We start from the raw sequence: 12092 nt of genomic DNA, 5'->3' as shown, positions 1-12092 counted from the left end.
TAAGATTAGTCATCAGTTCAGTTCAGTTCAGTCGCTCAGTCGTGTCCAACTCTTTGCGACCCCGTGAATCGCAGCACGCCAGGCCTCCCTGTCCATCGCCAACTCCCAGAGTCCGCCCAAACCATGTCCTTTGAGTCGGTGATGCCATCCAACCATCTCATCCTATGTCGTCCCATTCTCCTCCTGCCCTCAGTCTATCCCAGCATCGGGGTCTTTTAGAATGAGTCACCTCTTCACATCAGGTGGCCAAAGTATTGGAGTTTTAGCTTCAACATCTGTCCTTCCAATGAACACCCAGGACTGATCTCCTTTAGGATGGACTGGTTGGATCTCCCTGCAGTCCAAGAGACTCTCAAGAGTCTTCTCCAACACCACAGTTCAAAAGCATCAATTCTTCGGCACTCAGCTTTCTTTATAGTCCAACTCTCACATCCATACATGACCACTGGGAAAACCATAGCCTTGACTAGATGGACCTTTGTTGGCAAAGTAATGTCTCTGCTTCTTAATATGCTGTCCAGGTCAGTCATAACTTTCCTTCCAAGGAGTAAGCGTCTTTTAATTTTATGGCTGCAATCACCATCCGCAGTGATTTTGGAGCCCTGAAAAATAAAGTCAGTCACTGTTTCCACTGTTTCCCCATCTATTTGCCATGAAGTGATGGGACCGGATTCCATGATCTTAGTTTTCTGAATGTTGAGCTTTAAGCCAACTTTTTTTTTTTAACCCTCCTCTTTCACCTTCATCAAGAGGCTGTTTAGTTCTTCTTCCCTTTTTGCCATAAGGGTGGTGTCATCTGCATATCTGAGGTTATTGATATTTCTCCTGGCAGTCTTGATTCCAGCTTGTGCTTCCTCCAGCCCAGCGTTTCTCATGATGTACTCTGCATATAAGTTAAACAAGCAGGGTGACAGTATACAGCCTTGACGTACTCCTTTTCCTATTAGGAACCAGTGTGTTGTTCCATGTCTAGTTCTAACTGTTGCTTCCTCACCTGCATACAGATTTCTCAAGAGGCAGGTCAGGTGGTCTGGTATTCCCATCTCTTTCGGAATTTTCCACAGTTTCTTGTGATCCACACAAAGACTTTGGCATAGTCAATAGAGCAGAAATAGATGTTTTTCTGGAACTCTCTTGCTTTTTTGATGATCCAGCGGATGTTAGCAATTTGATCTCTGGTCCCTCTGCCTTTTCTAAAACCAGCTTGAACCTCTGGAAGTTCATGGTTCACGTGTTGCTGAAGCCTGGCTTGGAGAATTTTAAGCATCACTTTACGAGCCTGTGAGATGAGTGCAATCGTGCGGTAGTTTGAGCATTCTTTGGCATTGCCTTTCTTTGGGATTGGAATGAAAACTGACCTATTCTAGTCCTGTGGCCACTGCTGAGTTTTCCAAATATGCTGGCATATTGAGTGCAGCACTTTCACAGCATCATCTTTCAGGATTTGAAATAGCTCAACTGGAATTCTATCACCTCCACTAGATTTGTTTCTAGTGATGCTTCCTAAGGCCCACTTGATTTCACAATCCAGGAATGTCTGGCTGTAGGTGAATGATCGCACCATCGTGATTATCTGGGCTTTGAAGATCTTTTTTGTACAGTTCTTTTGTGTATTCTTGCCACCTCTTCTTAATATTTTGCTTCTGTTAGCTCCCTACCATTTCTGTCCTTTATTGAGCCCATCTTTGCATAAAATGTTCCCCTGGTATCTCTAATTTTCTTGAAGAGATCTCTAGTCTTTCCCATTCTATTGCTTTCCTCTATTTCTTTTCATTGATCGCTGAGGAATGTTTTCTTATCTCTTCTTGCTATTATTTGCAGCTCTACATGGGTATATCTTTCCTTTTCTCCTTTGCTTTTCGCTTCCCTTCTTTTCACAGCTATTTGTAAGGATTAGTCATAGGTGTAAATTAAAGAGCTGTTGGATTTTAACAGTGTGTCTTATTGGGTCCATAGGTTTTGAAATTAGGCATAATTGGGTTCTTATTTTAGCCTTGCTCTTCAGTAGTTGTGTGGCCTCATCTCAGAATCTTTGTTTATTTGTAAAATGAGGTTAAGTATCTCATAAATGAAATTAGTACAGATAATATTCCTGGAACTCAAGTGTTGGGGATTGTTGGAGGGTGGGTTGGCTAGTAGCAAATGGCCTTTTTACTTATTATCTTTCCTCTATCTTGAAATACTGTGAACTTTATTATGCATTTTAGATTTCAGACCAGAGGGTATGAAATCAGATTGAATAATAAGATTTTTCAAAGTTCATTTTCATGGATGCTTAACTAACATAGCATTTTAATGTTAGAAGTCCTTTAAACTATGTGGCTAGTGTTTGAAAGATAAGTCCTTTGTTACTGGGTGCAAGAGAGTAAGGTTCTTAGATTAGACACTGTTGTGGAATTGTATAGGTGACTTTTGACCAAGGGCGTCTGTGGGAGGTGGTATGTTTAAAAGAGTGAAGAGAATATCAAGTAGTAGGATTAGAAAAGGCTGAGGTACTTGTTGAGTCAGGAAGTCAAAGTTTGGAATATGACAGGAGGAAAGAAAATAGATATGTCAGCTTATTAGCAAATAATATGGATGAGATGACCTGATTTATATGTTAAATAAAAATTCTTATTCCTTACATTTCTTATTTGTTAGCATGGAATAACAAGCATCCCCCAAACATCACAGGTGCATGGCTCATAGGTATAAAGATCAAGACATTTTTTAGAAGCCATGGTTTAATTTGCTTCCATTGCTTTTATTTGAAAGAAAAATTATATTATTAGAGCACTGAGGAAAGCATATTGTCCTTTTTATTTATCCTGTTTAGCAAATAAAGCTAATGTAATGAATCTACTAAAAGACATTTAGGTAGTTAGAAATGGAACTAATACTCTAACCCAAGACGTGTACTTTTTTCCTTCTATAATTTTATTTCTAATGCATATTTAAGGTTAAAAATCCAACTTAAAAAAAGCTACAAAATGAAGTTTCTCACTTGTATCTTCTTGTCCTACCCCCATTTTCCTTTCCTTTTTTGTTAACTTTGATTCCAGTATATATTGTTATTTATTCATTGTTCTATTGATATTTGGTTTCTGTTGTTTTGTTTTATGAGCACTGCTTCTGTAGCTAGTCTTGCACATGTCTCCTGGTATATTCTTGGACATATCTCATGTAAGCATTTCCAGAGAATGTAAGTACATTTCATGTACTCCCAGGAGCCGTGGAAGAGAGATCTGGTATTTTATTTCAATGCCAGTGCTCGAAATTGTGTTAAGTTTTTGAAGATCTGGAGTATATAATATGGTGTTTTCAGTTTGTATTTTTCTTACCAGTGATGAAGTTGCATGTTTTTCATATATTTATAGACTATTTATGCTTGCTTTTCTATGAAATGTTTGTTAAACCCAGGTGCCAGCAAACTTTTTCTGTAAATAGCCAGATTGTCTTTTAGGCCCATGCAGTTTTGTTAAAACTCTTCAGCTCTGCTATTGTAATGTGAAAGTAGCCATAGGTAATGTATAAATGAATGGTTTGACTGTGTTCCAATAAAATTTTATTTTATGGATAATAAAATGAAAATTTCATATAACTTGCATGTGTCACAAAATATTACTATTATTTAGATTATTTTTAACTACTTAGAGATACGAAGATCATTCTTACCTAATCCTGCTGATGGTAGTTTGCTGAACCCTGATTTGATTTACCAATTTTGGGGGAAGGAATGTTCATTTTTTTCCTCATTGATTTGTAGGAAATCATTTAATATGGTCTGTATTATTCCTTGCTTAGTTTATTTTTGTTTCAAATAGTTACTCCCAGTTTGGTTATGATGTCTTTTGAGAAACAGAAGTTGTTAATTTTAATGAAGTTGAATTTTATCCTTTTTTGGTTTGAGAGTTTTACATTTTCTAAATCAATTGGTTCTCTGAATTCATAAAGGTATTCCCCTCCGCCACCTTCTAAACGTTATATGATTTTGCCTTTCACTGTTACATCTTTCATCCTACTTGAAACTGATTTTTTTTAAAATATGATTGAGGCTGGAATCCAGTTTCACTTTTTTTAACATTGGCTTCTTTTTTCCTAGCATCATTTATTTAAATAGATGTCTTTTTTTTTTTTTTTTTTTACCATGTACAGCTGTTGTTCAGTTACTAAGTCATGTTTGATTCTGTGTGCGCAGCATGCCAGGCTTCCCTGCCTGGAGTTTGCTCATACTCATGTCCATTTAGTTGATGATACTATTCAAGCATCTCATCCTCTGTCATCCCCTTCCCCTCCACCTTCAATCCCAGCATAGGCATCTTTTCCAATGTGTTGGCTCTTTGCTTTAGGTGGCCAGACTATTGGAGCATCAGTCCTTCCAATAAATATTCAGGCTTGATTTCCTTTGGGATTGACTGGTTTGATCTCCTTGCAGTCCAAGGGACACTCAACAGTCTTCTCCAGCACCACAGTTTGAGAGCATTAATTCTTCGGTGCTCAGCCTTCTTTATGGTCCAGCTCTCACATCCATACGTGACTACTGAAAAACCATGGCTTTGACTGTAGGGGCCTTTGTCAGCAGGGTGATGTCTCTGCTTTTTATACTCTGTCTAGGTTGGTCATTGCTTTTCTTCCAAGGAGCAAGCGTCTTTTAATTTCATGGCTGCAGTCACCATCTGCAGTGATTTTGGAGCCTGATTGATAAGTTAAATTTCATTCAGTGAGATTCAGGGAGTTTGTTTTGTTTGTTTTGTGGGGGTTGGGGAAGACAAGAATACTTCATAGATTGTGTTGAATATCTTCAAAGGGTTCACATAGTTTGCTGTCTTTGTAATATTAAAAACCACCATTTCATTAAGGGTTGCAAAATGATAATACTCTGATTCAGAATATTCAAAAAAATTTCTTCCTTATTAAATGGGAGTCTTCACCAGTCTTTCTGCTGACGTCTCCAAAATTTTAGCTACTCATAAATTTATTCCCCAGTAGATTTCTTAGGCAGGGCTTATAGTTGTAAGAACGATACTGCACGAGTGTTTATATGTTGCATTACATTTATATTTGCAGGATACTCTGACTGGATTTTGATTCTTTAGCTTGCATTTTCTTTTCTAGATGATTTTAAGCATGTTATTCTATATCTTCTGGCCTAGTGTGAATGTTCAGTCAAATTGCTGCTGCTAATCCTGATGACAGTTTGGCTTTCTTTCTCTTAGAAGGACTTGGTAATTTTGCCTAAATATTCAGAGCTGATTGGAAGCTTTGTGTAGTCAGGACTTTGGCCAGGTGAACATCATTTGGACAGGTGAACATCATGGCAGATTGTAGGCAGTAATGCAGTGATTTTATAGCCTCAAAACTTGAGTATCTATAGAGTTTTTTGTTTGTTTGTTTTCTTTTTCTCTCGGGCCAGTCATTTTCCTTTTAGAAAAGTACTATAAGTATAGGCCTAATGGTGTAAGTTCAGGGAGCGAGTTGGATGAAGAATGAGGGGACCTTATGTTTCAAAATACAGGTTTTTACTTAAAATATCCATCTTTTAGTATGATCTTTTTATTTACCCCTTATCTATGATTGTTGCCTCCTAGGCCATAATCTCTGCACTAAACACTATTTTATGAAAATTTCTTCTCTTCTATTGGACTCAAGGCGGGTAGTCCCAAGTCACTCATGTGACTTATGGAAGTTATTCTGCTTTTTATTGATTAATAGTGTTAAAGATATTATAGTCTACCTTCTGATACTATTTCACTGCTTATGTAATATATCCTAGCAACACTACTGTCAGTTCCTTCTTTTGTTGCCTTTCACAGTGTTATTGTAATATGTTTTACTTTTGTGTATGCTGAAAGTTTGCAATGTATATGTACTGATTTGGGTTTATTTTTCTTTTAGAGAAATTAATTTTTTACAAGACATATACCTTCTTACCTTTATTCTAACCATTTCTGGAATTAATTTTTTCATGTAGCTTCAAAATTCTGTTATTTTTATTTCCACCTGAAGAAGTTAATGATTTCTTATAATGCACCTCTGCTAGTTATGAATTATCTCATCTTTTGTCAGGAAGGAGGGAACAGAACTAGGGGAAAAAGCACTTATTTCACCGTCATTATCTGAGTGATACTTCTGCTAGGTGTACATAATATCTTGTCTTTATCTGACTGCCTTCTGTGTTTGTGTATAGTGGGTCTATATATATGTAAGTATATATTCATATTTGTCCTGTTTGAATTTTTCTGAGCTTTTTGGATCTCTCTCTCAATATTTTTTTATGTCTTTTCAGGTAGTTCTTCCTACCTCCATCTCCCTCCTCCCTCACTTCCTTTTCCTCCTCCATTTTGTCCCTATTCTTCCTCTTGGGTTCCAAAAATTACTTTTAGATTCTCATTGGAGATCATCCCATGACCTTTAGATCCTCTGTTCTTTTCCCATTCTTTTCTCATTATGTTTGATTTGTATAATTTCTGTTGACCTATTTTTTAGTTCACTCATTGTGTCCTTGGCTCCATTGAATATAGTGATAAACCCACTGAAAGTATTCTTCATCTGTTACCCTGTTTTTTAATCTTTAGTATTGACCTTTTTTTCTGTTTTCCATTTCTCGGCTCATATTCTTTAATCTGTTCTTTCATGTTTTCCATATTTTCCACTCAAAGCACTAGCCTTACTAATGATTATGATTAAAAATCCATTGGCTGAGTGTTTCAACATCTATGTTTTAGGCAAGTCTGATTCTGTTGATAGTTTTGTCATTCGTTTTTTTTTCTTCCTTTTTGGGGTTTTTTGTAGCTAATGATTGACTGTCAGACATCATGTACACGGTAATAGAGATGGAAGTGAGCTGTATTTATGTCTGAAAGTGCGTGTGCCTTCTTTTTCTGCTAGTGTGTTAGCATGGGAGTTAAATCATGTTAATGGAGAGCTGAGAGCAACAAGGTTACTGCCTTTCCCATAGTTTCTTAAGGCTTCTGTTCGAGACAGTAATTCTGATGGTACTTTGGGCCTTTTCTAGGGTGGAGGCTTCTCCTTTCTTTGAGGATTGTAGCAAGGAAATCTTCCTCTGGTATTCCACTGTGACCCTAGTCACTCAGGAACTCCCAACATAAAGTGCACAATGAAATGCTTACAGCTGAGTGTGAGCTCCTCTGTGTCTGTGACTCCCAGGAATTCTCTGTCTCCCATTATTAGTTCATAGTCAGCCTTTATCATTTTATCTCAGTTCTTCTTACCTCATGTATGTGGTATATGGCATCTCTTTTCTCCTGCCCCTTATCCTAGGTGAGCTGGTGCTTAAGATTCTGTCTTTCTTGAAGGTACCTTATTTTTTCTTTAGATTTCAGGCTGCTTGGTTGGCTTGTAGCCTCAGATTTCGAGTGGTTTTAAGAAAAGTTAAGAGGCTTGCCTGGTGGCTCGGACAGTGAAGTGTCTGCCTACAATGTGGGAGACCCAGGTTCAGTCCCTAGGTTGGGAATAGCCCCTGGAAAAGGAAATGGCAACCTACTCCAGTATTCTTGCCTGGAAGATTCCATGGACGGAGGAGCCTGGTGGGCTACAGTCCCTGGGGTTGCAAAGAGTTGGACACAACTGAGTGACTTCTCTTTCTTTCTTTAAGAAAAGTTAAAAATTTTATAGTTTGTCTGTTTTTGTTTTTCTCATTCTTAAGGTTTGCAATGACCTCTCTTCAGCATTCTGTATCCTAGGCAGAAGCAGAATACCTATAGACTTCAGGAGAGTCTCATCTTACACTTCAGCCTTCAGTCAACTATCTCTGATTCCTGAGGTTTTTTTGTTTGACGGTTGGAATTTGTTTACTTATGGTTCTTCAGCCGTCTGCCCTGCTTCTAGCATTTAGGAGGGTCAAGAAAACTATAAAGTAGTTAAAAATTAAAATAGTGAGTGCTCTGTTTATCTTTCAGAATATTTCTGTCATTCCACATTGCTAATATCTCCAACCATTTTTAATGTATTGCGGAGCTTGAGATGTCATACTGCTGTAGGTAACTCTTATTTGGCAGTTGAGATGACTCAACAAATTAATAAGGAACAGAAGTTTTTTTGATAGGAGAAGACTCCTTTGAAGGATATGGAAAATCTATTCACATACCTCAAATCAAGAAGATAGATTATAAGTTTTGACAGTGAATGAAAAATACATTTTTATGGCAGTTCTCAGTACAAAAGTATACTCACTAAATGAAAAGGAATATTCGGATAATTTTTTTTTCTGTTTTACCACTAAAAATATCTTGTGCCAAACCTACCAAATTGATTTCATCCTAAAAGGGAACTGCCATTTCTGTTTTGAATAACCTTGTGCGGATTCTAGTAAGGATGTTAGAATTGTTGTCTTATTTATACTTGGCTTCACTATTTGGAAGATTTTCCAAATATATGTGTATGTTTTGTTTTTATTTTTGCACTGAAGACATTCTATCCGAAGTGGATTTTGACGATTGAAATTTTCTCTCTTTAAGGCTGTTTATATTACCGGAAAAGAAGTTTTCAGCTTCAAAATGGTTTCTTATATGGGTGCAACTGCTGGTTCTGCATACACAGATATGAATATAGTTGATATGCAAGTTAATTTAACTGTTGGTTGCATTGAAGTAGTTCTTGTCAAAAAATTTCTGTATTCTATATTGGTAAGTATGTTAATTGATTTTTTATTTATTTTTCCCTACTAGTTGGAAAGTGTTTGCTATTTCTCAAGCATAGATGAGGAATTCCTTGCTTGATTATTTCCCCCTGGTTTTTTAAAATATTTCAGGTACCGTTTATCGTGACTGAAATGTATAGTATCGTTTATATAGTGTCATTTTTCACATGGGAATGTTCTAGTTAATTGAAATGTGTATTTTATAGACATTAAATATAGGTACATTTTATATATGTTATGTATATTTAATTCTTTATTTTATACATAATTTAAGTATTTTACCTTTCAGCTCTTACTAAAAGTGCTAAATATACAATTGAAGTCTGTTTGGTTTCAGATAATCATTAGGAAAATTACATTTTCTATTGCATTCGATGAATATTTGGGGCTTTGTGGGATTTAGATTTAATCCCTATGACATTTCCCTAAGGTATATAGACTCTGTTTCTTCATAGTTTGTTTTTGTTTTGCTAACAGCTGATATTTTTTCCTGTGAGTGTCATGCCTGTCTCTGACTTCACTATTCATTCCTTTAACTAAATTGTGGTATAAACGAGATAATCACTTGATTCTAAATAAATAATGTTGTTGTCTCTGTGATCTTTTTAACTGAGGTTATCATGCAGTTTTTCTTGGCAGACATTTTCATTACTGTTTTACCTTACAAATGTAAATAAGCCCTCTGTGCATTGAGGTTGTAATAGTGAAATACAACAGGATTGTTTAGCCCTTAGGAAAATGAGATAAAAAGAGAAATAGATACCAGTGAAACATTGCAATATCCCCACACTGCTTTGGTCCAGGGACTAGGTTTTTATTGTTTTACTGTGTTTCTGTATCTGTATCTTTTTGTTTCCCAACTTCTATTGCAGAAGATTAAGGTTTAATGTAGACAGACTTTGAATAAATGATGTTTAGTTGTACCAAGAGAAAGTTTTTCTTATGGAGGTAAAATCATAAATAGTGATACATTTAATAATTTCTTTCATTGATGGTAGCCTTAAGAATATCATTCTGTTTTCTTTATAGGCTTTTATAGATAATTTTCAAGCAGGTAAACAAGCCTTAGCTGAGGCAACTGTTCAGGCAGCAGGAATGGCTGCTACTGGTGTAAAAGAACTGGCACAGAGGAGTTCTAGAATGGCGTTGGATGTTAACATCAAAGCCCCTGTTGTGGTTATCCCACAGTCTGCAGTTTCTGAAAACGTTTTTGTTGCTGATTTTGGACTAATTACAATGAAAAATACATTCCATGTAATAACAAAGAGTCAGACCAACCCCCCACCCATTATTGATTTGATAACGATAAAGCTGAGTGAAATGCGACTGTACAGGTAAGCTTTTCACGAGTATATTTATGTAGAATGCAGTCTTTTTCTAATTTTTTCTATTAAAGGCTTTGGTATCTTGAGTTTTCTTTTTAGAATGAAATTTAATTTTATTATAACTATACTTAATTTTGTGGGGTTTTTTCCTTCCTCAAGTATTTTTTGGTAAAATCAATTATTGTCTTCTAGTTTTTAAAAACCTAGAAATCCACAGGAAGCTCAGCTCAGTGCTCTGTAATGACCTAGAGGGGTGAAATGGGGGAAAGAGGAAGACTCAAGAGAGATGGGGATATATGTCTGCTTATGGCTGATTCACATTGTTGTACACCAGAAAGTAAATGTTGTAAATCAATTATATTCCCACAAAAAATAAAAATTTAGTGATTAAATAAATAAATACCTAGAAAATATTAGATAATTAGACATGCTGTAAAATTTGTTATCTGAAGAAGTATCTTTGTACCTATTGGCAGTTCTTCATAAATTAGAAGGTTATGGAAGAAATAGAATTTCTAATATATTCATTCTCTCTGGAAATACAGCATGCCCAAAGTACTCTATCAGCTTTGTGCTGTGGTTCTGATATGCTAATTAAACACGCACACACATACATACCCACACCGAGTAGAGTCCAATCTTATATATTCACTCTGTGTGGGATTAGTAATTAGGGGAATTAAGTGAATTTCCAGATAGTTCCAAAACTTTTACTGTGCTGTTTCTTATCACACATTCTAGATTTAATACCCTGTTCCTTTTACAACTGGGATTCATTTCTATTTAAACCTCTCACTTGCTCTTTTCTTTCTGTACTTTTTCTTTAATCTCATTCTATTTATTGTTTTCCTTTTATTTTTGCTGCTTCTCTTTGGCTCCTGGCATGTCTGTGTCCCTCCTACCACTTTCCATCAACTGAACATTTTAAAAACAGCCTTGAGATGTAATTAGTATATAATAAATTGAGTATTTTTAAAAGTATACAGTTTGATAAGTTTGATGTGTATACACTTGTGGTAGTTTGAGTACAGTTACATTCTTCCTTAAATATTTGGTGGAATTCACCAGTGAAGCCACTGGGGCTAGGATTTGCTTGTGGAAGATTTGTAACTACAATTTCCATTTCTTTAGTAAGCTTGGTGCTATATGAATTAATTATTTTATGAGTGATCATTAATATTTTCAAGAAACATGTCTTTCATCTACATAGTAAGGTTTTATGACATAAAGTTAATAATATTCTCTTATTCATTAATACCTATATTGATATTACCTCCCTTATTCTTGATATTTATAATTTATACTTTTTTATTAGTCATTCTGGTTAGAGGTTTATCAGTTTTATTGCTCTTTTTTATTTCCTGTGGGATAAATTGGTATCCATTATTGTTTCCCTTCCAGCTTTATTGATATATAGCACTGTATAGGTTTAAGGTATACAACATAATGATTTGACTTACATACATCATGAAATGATTACAACATAAGTTTAGTAAATATCCATCATCTTATATAGAGACAAGATGAAAGGAATAGAAAATATTTTTTCTTGTGCCGAGAGTGCTTTGGATTTACTCTAACAGTTTCCCTATGTAACATACAACAATGTTAATTTATCATGTTGTACATTATATCTGTAGTACTTATGTGTCTTACAACTTATGCCTTCTGACTACCTTCATCCAGATTGCCCTCCTCCTATCCCTTGCTTCTGGTAACCACAGATCTTAACTCCTTTTTTTATGAGTTTGTTTTGAAGTATAACTGACCTACAGAACTATGTTAGTTTCTGTTACACAGCATAGTGATTCAGTATTTCTGTACATTTCAAAAAGATAACCATGTTACATCTCTAGCTAACATCTGTGACCATACAAAGACACTACATGATTATTGACTATATTCTCCACACTGTACCTGTGACTCATTTATTTTGTAACGGAAAGTTTGTACCTCTTAATCTCCTCCACTTATTTCTCTCCTTCCCCTATCTCTTCTCTCTAGCAAGCACCTGTTTGTTCTCTATATCAGTGACTCTTTTGTTATGTTTGTTCGTTTCTTTTGTTCTTTAAATTCTATATATAAGTGAAATCATGTGGTATTTATCTTTCTCTGTCTGATTTAATATC

General features: G+C 35.6%; 1 protein-coding gene across 3 annotated transcripts in view; it reads left to right on the top strand.

Annotated features, from left to right (window-relative positions):
• VPS13A (vacuolar protein sorting 13 homolog A) overlaps window positions 1-12092 on the top strand; it is a 278381-nt gene that overhangs the window by 113833 nt on the left and 152456 nt on the right. For all 3 annotated transcript variants that reach the window (XM_043486532.1, XM_043486531.1, XM_043486533.1), the window contains exons 32-33: window positions 8457-8624; window positions 9668-9972. In XM_043486532.1, the coding sequence (XP_043342467.1) occupies window positions 8457-8624; window positions 9668-9972 (473 nt within the window). The remainder of the gene's footprint in view (window positions 1-8456; window positions 8625-9667; window positions 9973-12092) is intronic.

Source organism: Cervus canadensis, chromosome 14, assembly GCF_019320065.1.
Source record: "Cervus canadensis isolate Bull #8, Minnesota chromosome 14, ASM1932006v1, whole genome shotgun sequence".
Classification (NCBI taxonomy): Eukaryota; Metazoa; Chordata; class Mammalia; order Artiodactyla; family Cervidae; genus Cervus; species Cervus canadensis.
Note: the sequence above shows the minus strand (reverse complement) of the source record. Positions and strands in the feature narration are given on the sequence as shown.